The sequence below is a fragment of the Cnephaeus nilssonii genome (genome assembly GCF_951640355.1).
Source record: "Cnephaeus nilssonii genome assembly, chromosome: 10".
In the NCBI taxonomy this organism is placed as follows: Eukaryota; Metazoa; Chordata; class Mammalia; order Chiroptera; family Vespertilionidae; genus Cnephaeus; species Cnephaeus nilssonii.
In genome coordinates, this window is record NC_137081.1 from 34,871,593 (window position 1) to 34,895,747 (window position 24,155).

General features: G+C 47.6%; 1 protein-coding gene across 5 annotated transcripts in view; it reads left to right on the plus strand.

Annotated features, from left to right (window-relative positions):
* Nucleotides 1–3,247: 3,247 nt before the first annotated feature.
* The window catches only part of TRAF3IP1 (TRAF3 interacting protein 1), a 41,289-nt gene continuing 20,381 nt past the window's right edge, over nucleotides 3,248–24,155 (plus strand). For 2 of the 5 annotated variants that reach the window (XM_079782421.1, XM_079782420.1), the window contains exons 1-9: nucleotides 3,248–3,426; nucleotides 6,473–6,541; nucleotides 6,928–7,089; nucleotides 8,847–8,987; nucleotides 9,090–9,524; nucleotides 11,715–11,786; nucleotides 12,767–12,842; nucleotides 21,266–21,367; nucleotides 23,294–23,314. In XM_079782421.1, coding sequence (XP_079638547.1) covers nucleotides 3,304–3,426; nucleotides 6,473–6,541; nucleotides 6,928–7,089; nucleotides 8,847–8,987; nucleotides 9,090–9,524; nucleotides 11,715–11,786; nucleotides 12,767–12,842; nucleotides 21,266–21,367; nucleotides 23,294–23,314 — 1,201 coding nt within the window. In that variant the 5' untranslated portion in view covers nucleotides 3,248–3,303. Of the gene's footprint in view, nucleotides 3,427–6,472; nucleotides 6,542–6,927; nucleotides 7,090–8,846; nucleotides 8,988–9,089; nucleotides 9,525–11,714; nucleotides 11,787–11,868; nucleotides 12,034–12,766; nucleotides 12,843–21,265; nucleotides 21,368–23,293; nucleotides 23,315–24,155 lie in introns of all 5 variants that reach the window. The other 3 variants (XM_079782424.1, XM_079782422.1, XM_079782423.1) reach the window with 3 other exon arrangements.

The following is a 24,155-nucleotide window of genomic DNA, read 5'->3' on the forward strand; positions in this document are numbered from 1 at the left end:
GTCATAGTGTGCAGGTCATCTTCATTCATTCAGAAACTGCTTATTTCAAAAGCACCTCCTGCCAGCCTTTTATGTTTCAAACAAGTTTCTTTGTTGTAATTTTCTACAGTTAATCAATTATCTTTTTTATAAATGACTCTTTTTTAATGTTTTGTGGGTTTTTTTTGCCTTTTCCTTTAATCTTTTCATGACTCTGAGGAGTTCAGGAGTAATTCAGGCTACAGTGGCCACCCTCCTCCCCACCAGCTCCCAGAACTAGAGGCTCTGGGCTGGCCCCATGGGCACCCCACCCTCCTGTGGCCCTGCTTTGAGGTCTCTTTGTTGGAGTGGAAAATACTTACTTGCATTTCATCAGCCCTGCTTTCTAAGGCACCAGAAGCCAGAATGTCCCCCTGCCCCCCTGGCCCAACCCCACAGTGGAGAGTGTGGATTGGCCTAGGGGCAGTGTTAAGGCTGTGACCTCCAGGGACGAGTATCCACTCCATAGCCACCTCCCCCCAGACAGGCCCTCAGTGGAGTCAGGCAGCTCTGCTCCCTTGTCCCAGACCCTCTTTCATGGCCTCGAGTTCCCACAGAGAGCAGCAAGACCTGAGCCTCGGGCCTCTGCAGGTCTAGAGGGCCCCCTGCTCTCTACAGGCTATGGGAGAACTGGGAGCAGGCTTCCCCTTGTGGGGCCCTGGCTGGGGTCCTCAGTGGAGCCTCAGGGGCCAGAGAGCTCTTAATGGCCACATAGACTTCCCCACTGGTGGCAAACAAGCCGGTTGCTGGCCTCAGCTGCTCCTGCAGCCCTGGGCTGTGAACTGTCTGAGAAGGGGCCGGGGTGGCTGCTGAGAAGGCAGGGCACTTGGGGTCAGAGGCCAGGGTCAGGGACCTCCCTAAGTGCACCCTTCACCCCCTGATCAGGCCACCCCCCAGCCAGTGTTCAGAGCTCTGAGGTGGTTGCTCCTCACAGCAGCCTCTGGGCCACAGTGAGCAGATCAGGGAAGATGTTGGGGCCAACACTCCAGCCCTCAGACACCATGGCATTCTCTGAGGGGCTCCACACAGCCATCCTGGGAGAATGACACCCACCCCCTCTCCCCCTAACACGTGCGTCCTTGTCTCAGAGCTTAAGCACTTCCGAGCTTTGGTCCAGCCTTCCTGAACTAGGGCCCCAACCGTGAAGTTGACCGTCCTACTGTGGCCTCACTTTTAAAAGTGATGTGGGGTTGGGTGATGGGCAGGCCAGAGGAAGGATAGGCACTTATATCCTTTTCCCTGTGAAGGGGAAAGGTTTGTTTCAGCGTGGGTGATAGTGTGCAGAAATGACTAGGCAGTTGGGGAACTATTTTATTTTTCTTTATGATGAACTGTCTGAGAATCAATGTTTGTTCTTAGGAAACGGGACACATGTGATAAAGATAAGTGTGTGGACAACCAGGGAGTACAGGGATCTAGGAGACCTGGAAGGAGCCTCATTCACTGTCCATCATCACCCCGGACTGTTCCAAGGGACGGAATGCCAAATGTCACAGCTGGCTGTCCTGAGGAGGCCTTGTGGTGTGAGTCTGGAGAATTCAGACTGGGAACTGTCCGGCAGGGCTCAGAGAATGGAGGTGCTCTGGCCAGGGGTTGGGGAGCAGGGTGAATGAATAAACAAGTTGTACAACAGAATACTACTCAGCCATAAAAAGGAATGGCATTAATATATGTAGCAATGTTGGTGAATCTCAAAAACATTATAAGAGAAAGAATTAAACACAGAAAGTTATGTACTATATGATTCCACTAATATGAAACTCTAGATGAATCAAAATTAGGATTAACAGAAACCAGATCAGTGGTTGCCTGGGGCTGAATTGGGGGAGGAGATGGAGATGAGCAGGTGAGATGTATAAGTGCAGGAATGTTCTACATCTTGATTGTGGTGGTGGTAACAATTGTATAGAAGCCTGCACACTTAAAATGGGTGAATTTTATTGTATGTCAATAATAATTAAATTTTAAGTAAAAAAACCTCCATAAACTTATGGGCAAACTTAAAAAGAATGTCTTGAAGGTAGAAAGACACACAATAGACAGAACAAAGATAGGAAAGATAGAAGACTTCTCTACTCTGTAATCTAGAAATCAGTAGAGTAAAATCTTTAAAGTACTGTAAGAAAAAATAAAATGACCCAGAATTCTACAGTCAGTGGAACTACCTTTCAAACGTGAAGGTGCAATAAAGAATTTCAGACAAACAAAAAGTGAGAGAATTCATTGCCAGGTGACCCGTGGAAATAGTAAAGGAAGGTGTTCAGACAGGAGGAGCATGACATCAGATGGAAATATTGGTCTTTACAAGGAACAAAGAACATTAAAAATGGTAAAAAAAAAAAAAAAAAAAAGGAATGTAAACAAAGTTACAAAGGTATCCATTAGAAGAACTACAACCAGATCGCCAAGCTTCCAGGTAGCTAACAGGGCCTCTGCACTGAGCTTGTGCATGGTGGATGGAGGGAGACAGGTGGCAGAACCACAGACACTTGGCACAACTCCGGGGCCTGACTTCGCACTGGTTACTGGGCGCCAACGCACAGTTCAATCCTCACCGCCCTGGGAATGAGGGAGGCTGACACATACTGTCCCTGCTGTACTGTCGCAGGAAGCCATGTTAAACAGGACTGGGCATTTTCTTTTAAATATATTTTATTGATTTTTTTACAGAGAGGAAGGGAGAGGGATAGAGAGCTAGAAACATCGATGAGAGAGAAACATTGATCAGCTGCCTCCCGCACACCCCACACTGGGGATGTGCCCGCAACCGGAATCGAACCTGGGACCCTTCAGTCCGCAGGCCAACGCTCTACCCACTGAGCCAAACCGGTTTCGGCAGGACTGGGCATTTTCTATCCCGTGTGAGCTTAGTCCAGTCTCCTGAGAGTCTGTGAAACAGGCCACACAGATCTTGGCGGCTGTGTCGCTGTTAAGCCTTCCTCGGCGGTCACCTCTAACCCGGGGCGAGCACCCACTTCCCCGGACCGTTGGGAGGGTCCAAGGAGAGGGCGCCGTCCCTGCAGACAGGGGCGAGCCGGCTTCCGCGCGCAGCCGGGCAGGGGCCTTCGCCCCTTGGCGTCCGTTGCTAAGGCCGCGCTGCCCTGGCAACCGAATGCCTCGGCTCCGCGCACGCGCAGTGGCCGACTCCGGTGCACTGTGGGATGGAAACTAGAGCGGCGCGTCCGGACCGGAGCGGGCGGTGGCGGCGGCGGGGCCGGGGCGGCGGGGCGGCGGGGCGGCGGAGCTGAGGCTCGGCGGGCCGGCCGGGGTGCGGACGGCGCCGCCATGAACGCGGCGGTGGTGAAGCGGACGCAGGAGGCTCTGGGGAGGGTGATTCGGAGGCCGCCGCTGACGGAGAAGCTGCTGAGCAAGCCCCCGTTCCGCTACCTGCACGACATCATCACTGAGGTGGGCGCCAGGCCGGGGTCTAGGCCCTGGCGGGGGGCGGGGCGGGGCCGGGACCGAGGTGGGAATCCGGGGGCCTGGGTGTGGGCCGGGGTCCAGGTGCGGATCGGGATCGGTGGTCGGGGCCCAGGTGCAGGTCCGGGATCAGGGTCCGCCCGAGTGTGGGCCAGGGTGGAGGTGGGTGATCGTCGGCCGGGGCGGGAATGAGGGCTGGCGTCGGGGTCGGGCCTCGCGTGGCTGAGCGCAGCCCCTGCCCGCGGAGCCCCCCTTTGACCTGGCCTTGGGCCGGAGGGGCGACCTCGGGCCCAGTTCAGTGGTTTCTGTGCGCCGAGTGCCTCTCCACTCCTGCGCCGCCCTTGTCATCCATCCCCTTGGGCCACCTCTTCTGGGGAGTCTCCTGGCCATTTCTTTCCAGCCTGCCCTCGTATCTGTTAGAGCACATCTTACATTCTACCTGCCAGAGCTCTGTTTCTGTGATTTTTTCTTCAGTGCCAAGCAGGTGGAAGGCGGCCAGAAATCCTGGGAGAAGGAAATTATCCTTTTTTATGGTCTCCTCTACCCCCTAGTTTTCCTCTACAGGGCCCTGCACAGGTTTTCTACATATTGTATGTTTAATAAATACCTGTGGGTGAATTTATTGAAGGTGGTTGTAGGGGGGAAACTATAAAAGAGCACGTTAGTGTTTGCTGATCAGCGGCACAGCCTGCCTCAGTTGAAATTGGTTGTAACTTTTCCCTAGCGGAAGGAAGGTGAATTCCTGAGCCACGGAGACTGTAACTTGTTGACATGTTCCGGGTGAGCTGCACCGGGTGCAGTACACAGAAGGTGCACACAAACATTCGGTTACCTAGAATCTGTCAAGACTCCTGGTAACACCTGTGGCAGCGTCCATCTCCATGGAGCACCTGGGACGGGCATGGAACTCCGGCGTGCTCTGTGGAGTTAGGACTCAGCTTGAACTTGGAGACTTCTAGGGGCTCCTGATCTCCCCCCTTGTTGGTTCTCAAATGTCATTTATCACTCTTTCCAGCAGGTTGGGCATCTTACTCTTCCACAAACTTTGCTTTACTCATTTCTGCTGTCTTATAATATGTTTGTAATATGTGTCTCGGTGTTAAAAAGCCCTAATTGTGCTTAAAACTCTCTGGAATCCCATCCACATCCAAAGGGCTGTCTGGCTTCCACCTCCTCCTGCAGCCCTGGATGATGTGTGGGGAAGGGACACCGCCATGTGTTTCATCACCTCCAACCTGTGAAGCAGGCAGGTAGCGTCGTCTTCTAACCCAGGAGGGTACAAGTCAGTCCCCAGAAAGGGAGCCTGGCCGACTATAGCCTCACACTTTTATCTTCCGCGTTAGTCCTGTCTGCCCACTGAAACGGAGAGCCAGAAAGGGAGGTGGGGGACATGCCTCCTCCCCTGGGTCTTGGCGTGTCATCAGGCAGATGCATTGGAAAGCATTTTCAGATAACAGGTGCAGAGCCTTGTATGAAAGTTCTTTACTGCCCCTGAGTATTATATTTAAGTCATCCTCTTATCATCTTAGCTGCAGCTAAACTAACTTTGCCTCTTTCATAAGTCAAATAATTGATCTTGTGATGTTGATGTCTCTTGTCACTTAAAATTATTGCTCACAATTTTAACTGCCAGCTAACTGGGAAAACCTCAAAAGAGACAAAATGAAAAGTTTCCAGGAATACGAAGTACAGGATACTCGTTTTTTCTTTTTTTTTAAATATATTTTTATTGATTTCAGAGAAGAAAGGAGAGGGGGAGAGAAAGAGAAACATCAATGATGACAAAGAATCACTGATCATTGATCGGCTGCCTCCTGCACATCCCCTACTGGGGATAGAGCCCACAACCTGGGCATATGCCCTTGACCAGAATCGAACCCGGAACCCTTCAGTCTGCAGGCCGACACTGAGCCAAACCAGCTAGGGCCAGGATACTCTTAATGTTCTACCTGTTTTCCCAGGAAAATTAATGGCACAGCTTTACATAGTTTGATGAGGAATAAACATTTAATCAGTAGCTGGCTGTAACTGGGTCTCAGAGAAGCAGTTGATTTTAGCATGGGACTGTTTTTTTGTTTTTAAAAACATGTCTTCCAGTAATAAATATGCTTTATATCCACCTGAAATGCACACAGATAGAGATATTCACGCTTACTATATAAAAACGCAGTCTGATGTTTTTGTTTGTTTCATTAAAAAAATGCTTTTGTTATCCATTGTGTTGATTTTATAGTAACCTACCACATTTTGAAAAAAGCTGGTCTTGGAGAACCCCGGGTCCTGGCTGTGTGTGGGGATGAGGAGGAACAGAAAGGCTAGTGTTCGGGGTCATTGGGAGGGGCAGGTTGACTGAGGGAGAGGACAGAAGTGATGTGGCATGGAGCACCCACTATCCCAGGAAGTGAGGAACACAGTGAAAGAGAAAGACCTTCCACCTAGTTTCAGAAACCCAGGCTGGGAAGTTCCTCTTCTTTCTGGAGTCCATTCTTTCCACTGGGCCTGAGTGACCCTTGTAAGAGTTTGTCTCCTGCTTTTGAACCTCCCAGGGCCTCCTGTGGTCCTTAGCTAAGTCCCTATTCCTGAATGGCTTCAAAGGCCATCTGGGTCAGGTCCCTGCCTGACTCTGGCCTCAGGCTGCGATTTTCTTGGTCTGCACCTTTCCAGGGCTGTTCAACTTAGCCTGGCACGTGCTTTCTCAATACCCCCTCCCCCAACTCTTTTCCTGTACACGTCTGGTCTCAGTTTAGATCTGACGTCTTCTGGGAGGTAGGCCCTGACACCCTCAACCCTCCAGAGTTTGGATGGGTACTGATCCCCTCTTCCCTCTCCACCCCATAAGTCTCTTTGATGTTTACCTATTCCCACAGCTAGGCTGGTTTCGCCTGGTCAAGGCCTCACACATGATAGACATGTGTTTGTGGAGTGAGTACATGAATTAGATCTTGGGTGCGGACAGATTCGGGGTTCAGTGAATGAGGCTGATGAAGAGGCTGCCCTGTGGGGTACTGATCATGCTTTGCTTTATCTTTTGAAGGTGATTCGGATGACTGGCTTCATGAAGGGCCTGTACACAGACGCCGAGATGAAGTCAGATAATGTGAAGGTAGGTTTGAGGGGGGCTATTTCCCTCGCCTTAATGAATTTTTTTTTTTTTTAATAATCTGTGTACCTTGGTGTGTGTCATTTATATGCTGATTATGGTTGGGTAATTTGTGAATTGCTGTATACTCTTTTTCATTTCATTTTTGGCAACTGCATTCATGCTAATTTTATTCACTGAGAAATGGGATTAGTGTTGCAAAGGTTAGTGCTACCACATCAACTAATATTAAAAGCTTTATTGAATTTTTTTTGTTTTGTTATAGAGGGTCAGTGACATCTCAAAATAGCTTTTTATGCAAACAGGAACTGTGCCTACCGAACATACTAAAGGTAACACAGACCTTTTGAAGTATTTTATCATTTGTATTTTAAATGGAAATCTTTCAGGATAAAGACGCAAAAATTAGCTTCCTTCAGAAGGCCATAGACGTAGTGGTGATGGTCACGGGAGAGCCATTGTCGGCGAAGCCAGCCCGGATCGTGGCGGGGCACGAGCCCGAGAGAACAAACGAGCTGCTCCAGAGAATTGGAAAGTGCTGCCTCAGCAAGGTAATGCTGCAGCCGGGCCCTTAAAACTCACCAGCATGAGAGCAGCAGTTACGGAAGGAGTTTTGGGTGGTGTGCGTGCGTTGGACGCTGCACTTTGAATCTGATCCCACCTAATCTGGAACCTCAGAGTTATATGGGAGTAACTTAAAACTGTGTAACGAAACAGAGACCCAAGTTCCACAGGCTTTCAGTGTAAAACTGGGACTCACAGGCACTCGGCTCCTGGGGCCGGTGGCCCGAGGCTGTGTACCCAGGCTTCCCAGCCTTGTCCTCCTCCTTTCGGGCCCCCTGTCAGGGCAGGTGACTGTTTCCAACTGGGGCCAGGTAGATGGAGGAGCTCCTTTTCTTATTTGGGACTCATGGGACGTTCCAGTTCTCTGCTCGCCTTCCCAGCCTCTGGTGTCGCTTCCCGCCCTCCTTTCTTCCCTAGTGCCCCTCCCCTCTCCTGGTTGTTTGCAGAGCTGTGCTGCCTTCAGAGAAACCCTGTTTCAGTTGTACAGGGACTGGAATTGTTACTTCCTGAGGCTCTCACTATGGCCTGGAAGCATGGCCTCTGGTTAGATGCAACCTGGCCCTGTTTGCTGAGACGATGGAGAGGCTCATCCCAAGGGCCTGCCTTCTTTGTGGGGTTGGACCTTTATCAAGGGCTAGCTAATAAAGCCCTTCGTGTACCTGGTGGGTTATGGGCTGGGGGCTAACCTTCGTTGTTGCTGATAGCAACAGTGGGGGTAGCAGAGTGGTGGCTCCTAGGAGGCCTCAGGAGAGCCTCACTGGTCTGTGTCCAACTCATAGGCTTGGAGATGCAGAAGCTGATTTTGCCAGTGTGGGTGGTGGAGGGGAGAGAGAATGTTTCCGTCCCCAATCCCCACCCCACTTCCTTCACGTTGCTCCTCTTTCTAGAAAGCAAATCTGACATGACTCCTGTCTTCCCTGCTGAATCCTTTGAGGCTTCCTGTTGCCTGGGTGTGTGTGTGTGGCGCATAGACAGCTCTGTGATGTGGCTCATAAGGCCCAGAGAGACCTGCTGCTACTCCCTGTCCTCCAGTTCTCTCTCGTCTACTGCACCTGTGCCCGCCCCTAGGTCTCCTGCTCTGGTTGTTCTCCTGCTTCCCAGTTTCATCTGGCAGCAAAGTGGGACCCCTAGCCTTTCCTCCTCCCAGGCTGACTTGTGTTCCCATAGCGCACACATAAGCACAGCCGTTTAACCATTGTATTAGGCCATGTCTCCCAGGACATCCCCTAGTATGCATCCTCCAGTACAGTGGTGGCCAACCTTTCGGACCTCACTGACCACCGGTTGGCGATGGCTGCTCTAGTACTAGTATATCCTTGGCCCTGGGGTCTAGTGCCTCCTTGTGGAGAGAGTGCGTGAGTGTGAGGTGTGGCCAGGCTCTGGCCGGTAGGCAAGTGCTGCAGAGGGATTCTCTTCTTTTCTTCCTTCAGGCCTTTAATGGTGGGTGTCTGTGACCCTGTAGGGAATGGGAGGCATTCATGGAGTTGTCCTTGAACAGTGTCCACACTTCAAGCGGGATTCATTACGCTCGGGTGGGTTCTGCTGTCCACACTGCAGTGCTGCTAGTGTACTGCCAGCAGGTGGTGTACTTTGTGGCGACAGCACATCCTTTTCATGTCTTATCCTTCGAATCTCACTGATAGATGAGGAATCTGTAAAGAGCTGCCTTTGAATGTTACCATGTTTGTTACGTGTGCTAATCCCAATTTCACCCACATTTCATTTCCTCCCGTGGGACAACAAGCTGTCCAGCGATGATGCGGTGAAGAGAGTGCTAGCTGGAGAGAAGGACGTGAAGGGAAGGGCCTCACTGACGTCGAAACCTCAAGAACCGGACAACAGGAATGTGAGAGAAGAGGAGCCCAGGGTTCCTAAAGATGAAGAGGTGATTCCGAGGCGACATATTGGAGCACGAGACAGTGTATCTTTTTGTAGGTCAGGCAATGACATCTGTAAATGAGCTTGTTATTTGACTTTTTTTCTTCAGGGTAGAAGAAATTCTGAAATAAATGAGGGAAGTACAAGCAGAGATCGCAAACAAAATGAAGAATTGAAAGAAGAAAGCAAACAGAGGGAAAAAGAAAGGGACAAGGAGAAGACCAAGGAGAATGACCGTGATCGACATAAAGACTCTGAGAGAGACAAGGGCCGCGAAGGGGAGAGAGAGAGGACCAGAACCAGGGCCAGGCCTGACAGGGACAGAGACAGAGGCAACAGGGACCGGGACAAGGATTTGGACCGTGCGCGCGAGAGGAAAAACGAGGGAGGAAAAGAAAAGGAGCGGTGGAAAGACAGGGAGAAGGAGCGTGAGCGCGACAAGGGCAGGGACAGGGATAGGGACAGGCGGAGGGTGAAAAACGGGGAGCATGCCCGGGACCCTGTCAAGGAAAAGAGCCGAGAGCATGATAAACCGGAGAAGAAGGTAAAGTCCTCTTTGAAAACGTGAGCCTCTAACTTAGAGTTTGTGTTGTTCTCTAAAATGATTTTTGTCTTCATTAGAATGTGACTAGGAAACTGATTTTTTAATCGCCAATTTAAAATTAGGACAGTCTTGGATTCTCAGTAGAAACTGGAAGAGATGCCAGTTTTTTGCCAGGTGATTTCAGATTTGCTCTGTGCTGTGAGTGTGTGTTTGGGTGATTTTCTGAAGTCTGTGGAATGGCCGGGACTCAGCGTTGTGAGCGGTGTTCACAGGCTGGCTCAGTGGCGTGTGGGCCTAGGAGCCTGGTTGTGGCTGCATTCATTAAGGATTATGGCTACTTCCTGAGTCTTGTAGGTGTTAGTGGTAAGTACAGTAAGTCCTTGGTTTCTTTATTTCTTGTTTAATTAAATGTTCAGATAAATTTAGGATTGACCAGAAGATTAGTTTGGTTTCAGTGTTTTCTGAATGTGCAAGTTGCTTTGGGTTCCCTATGGATGGTATAGGTGTCCCGTCAGGCTAGTGTTCCAGCTGTTCTCCTGGGGGCATCATGTGGTTCTAGAGTGTTCTGAGAAGAAGGTTGTGGGGGTCTTCTGGCCTCAAGCTGCTAGAAAGGAGGGACCCAAGGTCTAGAAAGGTTCAAGGTCAGTTCAGGGTGGTGAGGGGCGAGGCCTGAGCTGTGATTCCTCCTGGGACAGCCCTCTGGTTTTGTAGCATGGTACCTCCGGGTGCGGCCCAGGGGGCCGAGGGGTAGATGGGCCTGGCTCTGCGGGAGGCCTGGGCACTGCACACAGGTTTGGTTAGTAATTGAGTTGTGATCTACTGAGAACTGTGGGGTTCCCACAGGCCCTGGAATAATATAGCCTATGGCAGGTGTCATGACAACCAGGGTCACTGCAGGAGTCTGAGAAATACGAAGACATTCCCCATGTTCTCTCATGCATCGAGGTTTCTCTCTTCCCTCCCTCCCTCCCTCCCTCCCTCCCTCCCTCCCTCTCTCTGAGAGCAATTAAAAAAGAGAATGTTAAAAAAAAAAAAAAAAGACATCCCCCATGTCTTGCTCTTTCCAGAGGTCTAAGAAGTGTTTGTCAACAACCTGCTTTTTCTGAGGCGCTGGCACATTCTGGTGTGTTTTCCTGCGCTCCAGGCAGCGGAGTGAATGGCCAGTGTTCCCAACTGTTCTGTTCACTACACTTGCTGGTGCTGTTACGAGGTTTTGATGGAGAGACAATTCTAAAGAGTGGTTTTGCAGGTGGATATGTGGGACCTGTAAGAGCCATGGTTCTTGTGTAAATGTATGTGAGACCAGGGAGAAGGCGCTGTGTTCCTGCTTGGAACTTGGCCGCCAGAGAGAGAGAGACACCAGTCCCGACTTCTGTATGTAAACGCTGGCTTGGGAGGTGGGAGTTGCCTCCCTTCGACTTCTGTCCAGCTTAGTTGGCATTCTCAGCCTCCCTCTGGGTTTGTGAGGAGAAGGGGAAATGGTGGGTGTGAAGTGCTCTGAGAAGTCAGAGTGACATGTGTGGGGGTGAAGGACCCAGGCCATCTGTGGGGGTGACACCCTGTCACCTCTGAGGAGACAGCTTGGTGCACCTGGGCTGGGGGAGCCCCAAGCAGGGTCATTATGGCCAATACCGTCTGTCCCGTCATGACTAAGTAATGAGGACATTTAGTCGTCGAAATGTTGAACAGGCATAATGCCCTCTGCCTTTACAGAGGAACCTCAGTGATTGTATCTCCTCTCCCAGTACGAGATGTGTCTTCCAGGGAATTTGATTCAAGGTGCGAGGTGGTGTTCACAGTTTTCCTGCAATTTGTTTAAAGAGGGCTTTCCTGGCGCACAATCTGGAGCCTCTATCTGAGAGTGCCTGGCTCTCAGAGCCGGGCAGGGAGCAGGCCACTCTCCCCCACTGCCGGGGTCCCTGTGTCTCACTGGGATGTGCCCGCGAGGTTTGGCCTGGTGCCAGGAGACACTGTCCTGCAGTTTCCCCGAGAGGCACTGCCTCCAAGTGTTCTGCCCATGTGGGCGTGGTCTGGATGGTCTTTTGGGATCCAAGCAGCTAACAGACACAGGGGTCCGGTCTGCAGTTATCTCACTGTTGTCAGCAAGAAGCATCTTGTATTTGGATGTCATTTTAGATGTAACGGGTTTGAATAATTCTAGAATTTGAAGAAAAACACTTTTTTTTATAGTCATCAAGCTCCGGGGAGGTGTCTAAAAAGTTGTCAGATGGATCTTTTAAAGACTCCAAAGCTGAAACAGAGGTAAGCTTTTAAAACTAACTTTAAGAGATGCAAAGCTGTGGCTGTGTGGAAATAGTAACTGCTGTGCCGGGGCCTCTCCTAGCCACAAGACGGGAGGAGCGCGCAGCGTGGGCTGCAGGCCGGAGGGCCCTGTTCAGCTTGTCGTAGGAGCGATGATTTGAGTGGCTTACTGCCTGGACACACAGCTGGGGTGTGCAATCCTCCGGTCTCCTGTGTGGACCCCTGGGCTTCCTTAAAGCTTCATTTGGCAAGTGCTATGTATGGTGTACAAAGGGATAAGGTAGTCATTCGGGAGAGGGGGAGGTGGCACTTTGGATGAGTCTGGGAGAGGACTAAGTCACCAGGCAGACAGGGAGACAGAGGCCAAGCTCTGCTGGCCTGTGTGGGACCCCGCAGTGTATCCAGTGGCAGGGGGTGGTTAAGGCTGGGCCCTATCCTCTCCATGTGGGCCATCCTAGGGAGGTTAGACTTTTCCCAGTTCTCACAATCTAACTTGCTTTCAGAGAGCGCCTCCAGGCAGCTGCAGGAAAGGGACGAGGTGTGGGACTGAAGTTGGGAGGCCAGTTAGGAGGTCAGTTAGGAGGCCATCATGGCTGGTTGAGGGAGGTGGCAAGGCAGGAATTGCCAGGGGTGGGAGGGATGGGATGAGCTGTTTTCTCTGATCTGTGCTCACAGTTGTCTACGAATGCATGATCAGGTGTGTAGCTGTAGCGGTTGAATAAAGTATGGTTGGCAAATTGCTGGCCTTTTCAGGGCTGTACAGAAGACAGGATTCTAAATCTAGAGCGAGAGCGGGTTCAGCCTCTCTCTGACTCCTCAGGCCTGGAGTGCTTTAAATGTACCGAGTTGGTGTCAGTGCCTCTAAAGAGTATGGATGGCCTTGTTCTGTTTCCTCTTCTTCCTTGAGTGGAGCTTGGATCATAAATCTGCTCGTGGATCTCAGGGTGAGGCATCAATTAATTTTTTTCATTCTCTTTAAGACTGAGGTTTCCAGTAGAGCATCCAGGTCAATGGCAACAAAGACATCAAAACGGCGATCTAAAACCTCCATGGAAGGTACAGCAAACTTTATCATATAAGTGCGTAAAAATGTGGAGATTCATTTCTTTGCCTTAATCACAGTATCTATGGGAAAACACTCCTGTGGCTTGAAAGCAGATCTGTCATTGGGGGGATAAACAAAGACTGGGAAAGTGATCAAGTTATGTGGCTCTTACACACAAACATGAGCTCATGACACCGGGGCAGAGAGCACCTCCTTACTGGAGATCTGTGTTGCAACCTAGAAGATGTCATCTAATTTTAATTCTCTAGACTCTTATCTTTTTATGATTGGCTGCATTTAATCCTGATGCAGGATGGACAGAAAGAGCCTCCTGTTCTTAGACAGATGGCTCCTATGCATTTAAAACAATAGAAGTTTTCACTGGGAAGCTGCTGGGAACAGGCCTGGCCTGGGATTGCTGAAGGATAGACTCATTCTGACAGAAATAAGTAAGTGGGGAGAGAGTGAGCCAGTGCAGGGAAGTGCTGTTGAAGGTTTTCAGTTCAGTATGGAGTATAAAGTTACTTTTCCTAAATTGTGGAAGTTAAAGAAGTGAGGCAAGAATGTCATCTTTGAATTTTTTCATTTAGAAATTAAGTTTGGATGTTTTGTTTTGCGTTTTTGGACATGGAATCGTCCATCCCCTCTTTAACCATAACACGTAATACTTTAATGTATACTTAAATGAATGTGGGATGGGTTCCCAGAAGTGTAAGTGCTGGCATGAAGGTTTTAGCTACAGGTACCTACCATACCCTCTGCCCCACTCATGCTCCAGGGCTTTAAAGGCTCGCTGTCTCCCTGGACTTACTAGTGAAATTGCATACTCTGTGGGTCAGTAATTCTCATCGACTTCCTCATTTGTCTGTTCTTCCCTTTGCCTGATTCCTTATTACTCTCCTTAGAGTCTTGGTCTTCTTAATTTGCATAACTTCCCTGTACGTGAAGGACATCTGCCAATTTTAAAAAAAAGTGTTTGTTTTTTACATTTTTAAAAGTTCATTTCTATTAATTATGTTTGATTTCTGACTTGCCCAAGTGTTTAATTTGTATGCATTGGAAGCTGCCAGTCTTTTTGTGTGTGTGTGTGTCCAGAGATTTGAGAGCTGAAGACTGTATTTTGTCATACATTATTTTCATTAATTGTTTTAGTTATCTCTTATTTTAATTCATGGTGGAAGATGAGGCTTCAGAGTCTTTATTTTTTCAGAATAACTCAGCAGTGTTCAGGATCACTTACTAGTGATTTCCCTTCCCTCCTGCTCTCTGGTCTTCATACATGCCTTTTTAAACTTTCACTGTTTTCTGTTTTACTACTGGTTTCCTATCATTGTTCTTTAAAAAAGCTTTCAGCCATTTTATTTGTCTACTCTTCCAGATGTATTTTTAAATCACTTGATGAGTCAAAGAATCCTACGACCCAGAAACAAAACTACCTTAACTTCCCTGGATTTAGTTGGATTTGTGTTAAACTCATGCTTCATTATGTGGGGTAGATTGGATACCTCCAATTTGGAGTTACTGCAGGCATCTCCTTCCTCCCAAGATGTGTATGCATGTGTGTCTGTGAGTCAAGGTTTATTTGATCGTTTGTTTTGTTTTTAGTTTTTTGGAAGTGGAATCTTCCTTCCTCTCATCATTTTTAGTGATTATTGTTGGAATGTAGATGCTTTATTGATTGTTGCATTGAATCTTAAATCAAGCCTTGTCATAGTTCTTCTGTTGACTTGTTGGGTTTTCTAAGCTGACAGTCGTATTATCTGCTTTTCTTTTCTAATAACTCCAGATGTTAGCGTCTGAGTTCACGGGTGAGCTTGCACTGTAGAGTTCCTTTAGGGGTTCTTTAACTCATTCGACTGTTGGAGATTTGCAAGCTTTGTGGGATTACTGAGCTGTCAACAAATTGGTGGACTCTTTTCTTCCTTGCCTGCTAGCTGGGGCACTGACCTCATGTGGATCCTCACCCAGCAAAGCGGGCACTGCACTCTGACACTGGCTGGTTGGCATGGGAGCATCGGGAAAAGGGCATGAGGCCGAGGAACTCTGTTCAGCTCGAGGGATAAGCCTGTATGTACTGGAGTGTGAGGTGTTATGCTGTTGGACACATAGAATCATAAAGCCATTCTAGAACCCATATAGAATCCAGAAAACATTCTGCATGAGAAGATAACTTTTGCCTGTTCTTAAATAGTGCATTATAGCACAACTAGTCACTTTGAGTTGGTGAGTGCATTTAAATTTCATTTGATAACTGCAGCATTACAAATTCAGTTTAGTACATATTTTCATTGTGCAATTTTATGTTAGGAAGAAGGGGCTGTAGAACAAGTGAACCTAGTCTTTCCTCTGAGAAAGAACATACTCCTCCTTCAGGAAAGCTAAGAAGGAGCATGGGAAACCTGGGCCGCCCCGCCTGACAGGCTGTGCAGGATGTTTGAGAGCCGGCCCCTTAGCCACCTATTATTATTGACCAGGTAGAGCTCAGTGGGTAGTCAGCAAAGGTTCCACCTGGGACCTGGGCTCTAGACACCGCCTGTGGAGTAGCGCAGGAGGACACATGGGTCCCGCCTTCCAGAGCTGCAGGGCTGCAAGGATTTCCTGCCATGAGTCAATCCCGGGCTGAGTGTGTGCATTGGAGCCTTTGTTTCTTCGTTCTGCAAATGTCTGTGGACAGTGATCGAGAGGGAGAAGGTAGGTAGCCGGGAGAACACAGCATGCACACATTCATGTTAGTTAGCCGGGAGACTTGAAGGGAAGTGAAGCTAGGAGGAGTGGGTAAGGTTGGGCGGTGTGCAGGCAGGGAGGGCCTCTGAGGAGATATTGGTCCTAAACCTGCAGTTGGACATCCCTCTTGCAATCTGGGACTATGGCTACTAACCACTCACCTGCCTGCCTGCCTGATCACCCCTAACTGCCTCTGCCTGCCAGATTGATGCCCCTAACTGCTCCCCTGCTGGCCTGATCACCCCCTAACTGCTCCCCTGCCAGCCTGACTACCCCCTAACTGCCCTCCCCTGCCAGCCTGATCACCCCTAACTGCCTCTATCTCGGCCCCCACCACTGTGGCTTTGTCCAGAAGGATGTCCAGTCTAATTAGCATATTACTCTTTTATTAGTATAGACTAGAGGCCCGATGCATGAAGATTCGTGCAAGAATGGGCCTTCCTTCCCCTGGATGCTGGCACCGCCTTCACTCCGCCTGGAGCTGCCTTTCTGCCTTCCCATGCTGCCCAGAGGCCCGGAGCAGCTGGGTGGTGCGGAACGCCTGTTACTCTTTTACTAGTATAGATTATTTTTATTCTAACCACTTTGATGTTCATTATAATGTCCTGAAGGTCAGAAATGAGTTGATATTCTATTTACTTTAACTTGCTATGTTACATGATAAAGATGAATAACAGCTCTTAAGTTAACCATTCCGTGTCCTTTTTTATACAACTTATTTTTTTATGGTTGTTAATCCTCACCTGAGGATATTTTCCCCATTGATTTAAAAAATATTTTTTTATTGATTTTAGAGAGGAAGGGAAAGGGAGAGAGAAATAGAAACATCAATGATGAGAGAGAATCATTGATTGGCTGCTTTCTGCATGCCCCCTACTGGGGATCAAGCTCACAACTTGGGCATGTGCCCTTACCTGGAATCGAACCGTGACCTCCTGGTTCATAGGTAGAAGCTGAACCACTGAGCCATGCCAGCAGGGCTCCCATTGATTCTTTAGAGTGGAAGAGAGGGAGGGAGGGGGAGAAAGAGAGAGAGAAAGGAACATAGATGCAAGAGAGAAACATCAATTGGTTGTCTCCCACATGTGCCCTGATCAGGGCCTGGGATTGAACCTGCAACCCAGGTACGTGCCCTTGACCAAGAATTGAACCTGAGACCCTTTGGTGCACAGGCCAATGCTCTAACCACAGAGAAACACTGGCCAGGGCAGTACAACTTATTTTTGCATCTAAACCAGTGGTTTACAACGTGGGGCACATGCCTCACAGGGGGGCAATTTGATTTTTAAGGGGCAATTCGAGAATGAGTTATTAACAGTGAATTTTTTGCATTTCTTCTGGTTCTAGGGGTCTCATATTTGTGCATTTCAGTTCTCTATTGTATGTTTTGAATATTTACTATTTTTTTATATCACTTCATATTATTATTACTATTTTTTAACAATTTCTTAGTGATTTCTTCCTCAGTACTTCAACTGTCCTTTCATTCTTTTATTTTTCTCTTTCATGGATGCCATGTTCTTTGGAAACTTGTTTGGACCAAGTTAATGGCATTTTAGGCTTCCCCCATGTGAATACGAGTTTACTTTTTGAATAATAAGAATTATATGTCACAGGGCGGGGGTGGTATCAGGAATTTAAAGATGCTTAGGCGGGGCAGAACCAAAAAAAGGTTGGGAACCACTGGTCTAAACCAAAATGCTGTCTTCATCTCGCTGTTGGGATTTACAAAATGATGTGAGTGTTAGAGAATCATCTTCCAGTTTTCCATCGCTCTGTTCTAGAAGATGCCCACAGGGGAGACTGGGAAGTTCTTGCTGTGGGCACTTGGGGAGCTGTTCCGTGGCTTGCCTTCCTTTTCTGTTTGAGGTCGGCAGTGTGACGTGGGCACGCATCCTCGCCTACTGATAAGGAGCAATTAGATGTATGAATTTGGAATTCAAATGGGATGATCTTACTTAAATACCAGTAATTGTAGCCTTCTGTGATGTTAAACTAAATTCTTCAAAAATACTAGAATTCTTTAATGTAATTGAAGGGAAGAAAGAGTATAAATCTGACTGTAGGGAAAAATAAAAATTTTTTTAGGCTGAACTACCTTATATCTCTGATTTTAAAAATGTTATGCCTGTGGCTAGAAGAATGATAGGCATGTCTTTCCTACCATGTGTTTCCCCTTAAGAACCACATTTCTGAAAGTTGTGTGTCTGCAGCCCTGCTCCAGTGGGGTCCCCAGGCACTGTGTGAGGTGGCCTTGGCTGTTTGTTCCAAGTGGGTCAGCTCTGTGTGGTTTATCTGGGTCTCCAGCATGCGGGATGACTGAATAAAGGGCACTGAACTGGAGCAGGATGACTTCTTACAATGAAAACGCTCTCACAAAGGGCCCACATGCTGCAATCCAGTCACTTCTTGGGGTGATGCATTTATGTCATCTTTGTGGGAGCTTCTCTCAGCTGGTAGGCAGGGTCCCAGGAGGGAGCTCCCAGGCAGTCCCTGGGCCAAAGGAGAGGGGTGGGGCATGGAGTGGCCAGTGATGTAGTCCCAGACCTTGGGAAGAATTCCATCCCCCACCCTTCTGCAAGCCCATGGATCCTCCTTTCATTGGCACATGGGTCACAGTGAATGAGATGATATCCATAAGGTGGCTGGCCTGTCACAGGCATGCCATACCACTCTGCTCCTTACACACACTTGAGTTTACTGAGAGCTCTGCATGCCCATGTTGTGCCGACCCACCTAGGCCCTGTGTCCAATGCCAGATGGCTGGCTTTGTGTTGTCAGGGGCAGCAGGAGAGTTCATGGTTTTGTTGTTATCATTTGCTTTTTCAGGTGGATTGAAGACTTCCACAAGGAATTTATCCATTTAATTTTTAAAATGTGAACTATTTCTCCTACTTGATATTGTGATGCAAGCTGCCTGCTAAGCCTGTTCTTTTTACTGTGGTTTGACAGTCCCAGCTTTCCCGGAATAGAAAGCCATCCGTGTCTTTACTTTGCTTGAGTCCCTCATTTAAATTCGTTTTATTGTTTAAATTTTCTTATTGTGAAAGATACAGGAAGTAGAGAGATTAGAATGATTAAGACCCATAACTCTCACCTAGATCCAGTGGTGATGACATTTTGTCATGTTTGCTTCATTAATAGCTGTGTAATTTTACTTTATTTATTTTTAATTCTTTATTGCTGAAAGTATTACATATGTTCCCCTTCCTCCCCCATTGACTTCCTCCAGCCTCGCCTCCTCCCCCACCCCCCACCCCCCGGCCCAGGTTCTCCCCATGCATATATGCATGGCCTCATTTGTGTCCGTGGGTTATACATATGTGCATATAAGGTCCTTGGTTGGTTTCCTCCCCCCCACCCATCCTCCCACCTTCCCTCCAAGATTCCACACTCTGTTCCATGCTTCCATGTCTCTGGATCCACTCCATTCATCAGTTTATTTTGTTACGTAGATTCTACGTATGAGTAAGATCATATGATACTTTTCTTTCTCTGACTGACTTATTTCACTTAGCATGATACTCTCCAGGTCCCTCCATGCTATCTCAAAGAATAAGAGATTCTTCTTTTTTACTGCTGCATAGTATTCCATGGTATAAATGTACCACAACTTTTTTATCCACTGATCTACTGATGGGCACTTTCCAGATCTTATATAGCTATGTATTTTTATGAACTACTTCACACTATATTGAAAACATCCTAACAGTTTACCTCTACAGTTTACCCTTTAAATATCTCAGCATGCAGCTCAAAAAATAAAAAATAAAAAAATAAAAAAGACATACTCCTACATAGCCACAAAATTATTGTTGCACCTAACAAAATTCTCTTACCATCTGAACCCCGATACTCCTAAAACTCAGGCTGTATTCTGATTGTCTCAAAAAAGTTCTTATGTTTTTAAAAACCAGGACCCAGTTAAGATTAATACACTATATTTTTCTTATAATTTTTGCCTCTTTACTTTGAATTTGGAATTACCCCCCCCCCCCCCCCCGCCGTTTATCCCAGCACATTTATGGAGAGAATAGGTTATTTGTCTTGTAGAATGTTCACTTTCTGGATTTGTCTGGTTGTTTCTTTGTGGTGTCATTTAACTTATGATACCCCTTTACCGCCCATATTTCTGTTAGACCTAAAGGCCTGCTTGGATCAGGCAGAGCGTTTTGCTTCCCCCTCACCCTGATGCAGGTGCACTGTGCTCTTTACCTTGTTTCCCGTTGGGGTGCACCAGGATCTCGTTGGACTCTATGGCAGCTGCTCAAGGCAACAGGCTGCGGCTCAGGAAGGGCATCAGAACTTGAGAGGTCTTGAGACCGGTCCACACCTGACCTGCGAGGTTCCTTGGTTCCTGGTAGTTTAGACAACAGATGGCGCTAGTGCGCCTTTTTTTCTTTCCAGTTCATAGTCATTTTAATATGAGTGTATTCTTTCTTTGAGTGTTATTTGGCAAACTGGTTAACCTTCCCTCTGTGATTAAGAATTAGTTGTATAATTAGTGAATATATAGCCTGTTTCTCTGTTCTATTTGTGTGAATTTGAAGCTTACTCAAGAAAATAACCAGAGCTTTAAAAAGATAAAATTGTGCAAAGTGTCACTAATCTCCTTGAACTACAGAATAAAGATAGTACATTTGTAATTTACTTACTGTGCTAGTGGGTTTTGTAGAGTATAGAAAATATTTGACACTTTCACATAAAATGTAACTTAAAATTATTGGGGTGTTTTCTTCTAAAATTGATAATCTATAGCTGCCAAGTTGATACTTATGTTTGTCTAGAACTTAATATTTCATATTGCTTCCTTGTCTGTCCTCTATAAGATGTCATAAGTAATTGACCACTTGAATCAGATTGTCTGCATCATTTTAAAGATTTAAAAAAAAATCACCTTAGAAAATTTTGTCATCATCTATTTATGTACTTCTGTTACATAAAATAAAGCAGTTCTTTGATAGTTAATGGCAGGTTGATATAAACCATTTCTTTGAATACTTTTGAGAAATTATAAGATGTGTTTCAGGAAAGGGAACATTTTTATTTTATTTTATTTTTGTCTCCCAGTTTCTTCTGAGACAGTGGGGTCCTTTAGTGATAGGTCACTTTCCAGCCCAGGATCCTGCCACAATTAAAAAATCTGCCCCTCCTGTACCTCTCTGCCCCTCCCCATTTTTTAAATAGGAAAAACATTTCTCAGATATTGGATATTTTTTTCTAATAAACATTGGCACATTAGTCATTAATTGGTAGGCAGGTATTTGGGAGCATTTAAGATACCTAGGCCTGTACACCATGCCAAAAATATTTTTCTTTTCCTCTTGCTTTCCTGAGATTACTGCCTATTTCCAGCTTCTCAAGTCCCAGGTCTGGAAGTGGGAGGCGCTTCTAGAAATGGAGGAGGGGGGCCAGACCCCCGCCTGGGATGAGTGGGCCTGGCCCTGCTCACAGGCTGCACTCTTCCTTCCCTCTGGTCCCTGGAGCCACACCTGGGGACCTTTTTTTTTAAAATTTTTGAATTTTTATGAGAGTTTATTTGTGCCAAAATGAGGACATATGCCTGGGAGCAAGATATCGAATGCTCCCCCTGGGGGATTGCCTTTGGTGTGTCCACTATACACTGCGGGCCACCTCGTGGGCTCTGTGGTAAAGCCACCAGCCCGCAGTGCCCAGTCTTAACTACCCGTTTCAAACTGTTTCATATCAGGACCGACAGAAGCTAATACTAACTCAGCTAGTGTTTCAGATGGTAACTCATCTAATCTGTGGAGAGACAACCCCGAGCCAGAACCAGCAGTGAAGCAGAAAGGTAAGGATGGCTCTTTCACTCCTTTCCTGGGGACACTGAGTTCCCCGATGCGGTGCTTCTTGTGGGCACCTCCCTTCTTGGGGTCCCGTCAGAGCTATAGGGTCCCCTCGGGTCTGTGGCCCACACGGGGCCCTGTCCCTTACCTTCATACGCCAGGCCTGGACATGGCCACTGATTCCCTTTCTCCTCTACATAAATGAGAGCGGAATATTCTAGTCATTGCTGGATAGCACCAGCCTGTCCCGTGTCCTCAGAGTTTTTCAGAGGAAGGTCAAGTGGCAGAGTCCTGGAGTGTAGGAATGATCCTGAAGCCAGCCTCAGCCACTGCTGGGCCTCCCACAGGCTGAGCACACTCCACTGATTTCATGTTCAAAGAAGACTTTCATCAGCTCACAACACTGTCATGACCATGGTTTTTTGTCTGTAATGTTCTTTCACTGTCTTAAGTTGTACCTGGTTAGTCTCTGCTTTTGGCATAGTTTTCTTAGCATTTTAAAAAAAGTTGTGGTGAAATGCACATTCTGCATTTGTCTTCTAAGGCCTGGAGTTTCTAACAGGCTAGGGGAGTGCCAGGGCCTCCTCGAGTGTCGTGCCCTAGAAGCAGGGCTGTGCGGGCCGGGTGCTGGGTGGCCTGGGGCTGCTGGGGCTGGGCGGCGGTGTGGCCAGGTGGGGCTGGTGCTTGTCCTTTTGCTCAAACAGAAAACTCCTGTTGGAGGCCTAGTGTGTCAGGCCCTGGGCAGTGAGTATGTTCGTGTGCACAAAGTAGACTGAGGACAGCGGTGTGCACCAGAGCTGCAAGGGACTTTGCCACCTGGTCGGGGACAGCCTTTGGGCAGGAGGAGGCAGGCAGCCCGGCCACCAGGAGCCTCAAAGCACAGAGGCCCATGTGGGGGACAGGAGCATCGGGACCCACTCCCACTAGGTGTCATGGCCGTGTGGGAGTTTAGCAGCAGGAAGCCATGATGCTTTCAGGAGTGGTTAGTCACACTGAAGCCATGGGGACTGAAATTGCCATGTGCACGTTCTCACCTTGGTGTCATCTAGAGCCACATTCTCCAGTCCCCTCTTAACCGCCCCTCCAGTTCCTCAGGCCCCCACCGGTCACCAGGCCTGTCCTCTGCTGTCACTCTGTGGGGTCCTGTGGGGCCTCCCGGTTCCCGTTGCCCCTGGGGAACCATGGCTGTGGCTCTCTGTGTGGTGTTCCATAGTCAGTGGAGAGTCAAGTCCTCCTGCGGGTGGACAGACCAGGGGGCCGAGAGTGCTCTTCACCCTGCTTTGGCATGTGGGTCCTCCCAGTGACCCAGGGGCGTGCAGTTTCGGCTCTTCTGCACATGTGTTCATGCATCCTAAGAGTTACAAAAAAAAGGACGATCCACCTGTGGGTTGAACCCACCCACCCTACAGTGCTTCTGCTCAGGTACCTGTGCCCTGAGCAGCACTTGAAGAAAAAGGACCCCGGTGACAAGTGCAAAGGTCGGCTCCTGTGGAGCTTGAGAAAGTTTCTTCTAATTTAGGAGCTGATGGAAAAGTCCTGACTGACCAGTTATGGAAGGCTGGTTGTTTGGTCTCACCAGAGTCCTAACCGTGGCCGGCCGTTCCCTCGAGGAATGGCCTGGACCCGCACATTCGGAGTCAGTCAGTGTTTGTCCTGCCTGTTTCATTGTCTCTGTGACACACTTTCTTCTTACCAGTTTCCTGTTATAACATGTTATGAGTCATAGTTTTCTTTGTTCTTTGTTTTTCTACCTTTGAAAACAAGACAGTGACAGTGACTAGAAAAGAAGTTTTGAAGAAATGACCATTTCCCCCTAATAAAATCCGAATTGTTTATTATGTATTTTTCTCTAATACTGTTCTGCTCATTTTGTATACCAAGGTTTACTAACACAAAAGTGAATTTCTGATGTGTTCTTTTTCTTTTTTCAGGTGATTCCCCTAGTGTTTCAGGTAAGGAATGGCGCTGATTGAGTGCTCGGTATGAATTGTATGCACACATGTGTACAGATGCAGACATGCTCTCAGATTTATATCTTATAGGTGTGTCAGTAAAACTATCCCAATTTAAGATTTAATCTGGATGTTTTATGTGTCAAAAATACATTTCAAGCCCTAGCCTGTTTTGCTCAGTGGATAGAGCGTTGGCCTGTGGACTGAAGGGTTCCGGGTTTGATTCCAGTCAAGGGCACATGCGGGCTCGATCCCCAGTAGGGGGCGTAAAGGAGGCAGCCAATCAATGATTCTCTCTCATCACTGATATTTCTGTCTCTCCCTCTCCCTTCCCCTCTGAAATAAAAAATATATATATTTAAAAAAACATTTCAAAGGATTTCTTTCCAGAGTATAAAGTATATTTTCAAAATTCAAATTCTGATGGATTTTCACTTTTACTTTAAATAGTGAAGTAAATGTAATTGTCTTAATAGTTTGGACTTGTTACTTACAGATTAAATCATTTTATCAAAGTGAAGACAGTTTTGTTCAGATTATAAATATAATGTGGTATACTCAAAGTAGAAAATTTTTAAAATGAAGAAGAAAATGAAAAGCACTAGTAATTCCACTGCTCACAACTCAAATGAAGACCTTCTAGAACCCCATGTATGGACATGCAATTATTAGATGTACCACTGTACTCGGCTAGTTACATGTTAAAATGACTGCACTGTTTACACTGAAAGGTCTCGCTTGTGGCGATGCCGTATTTACCAGATTGCCTGTTGTTAGTCACTAGTGGTGATGGGAGCCTCCTGGCTCATGTGTTATGTAACGTGCCCATTTATTTTGGTTG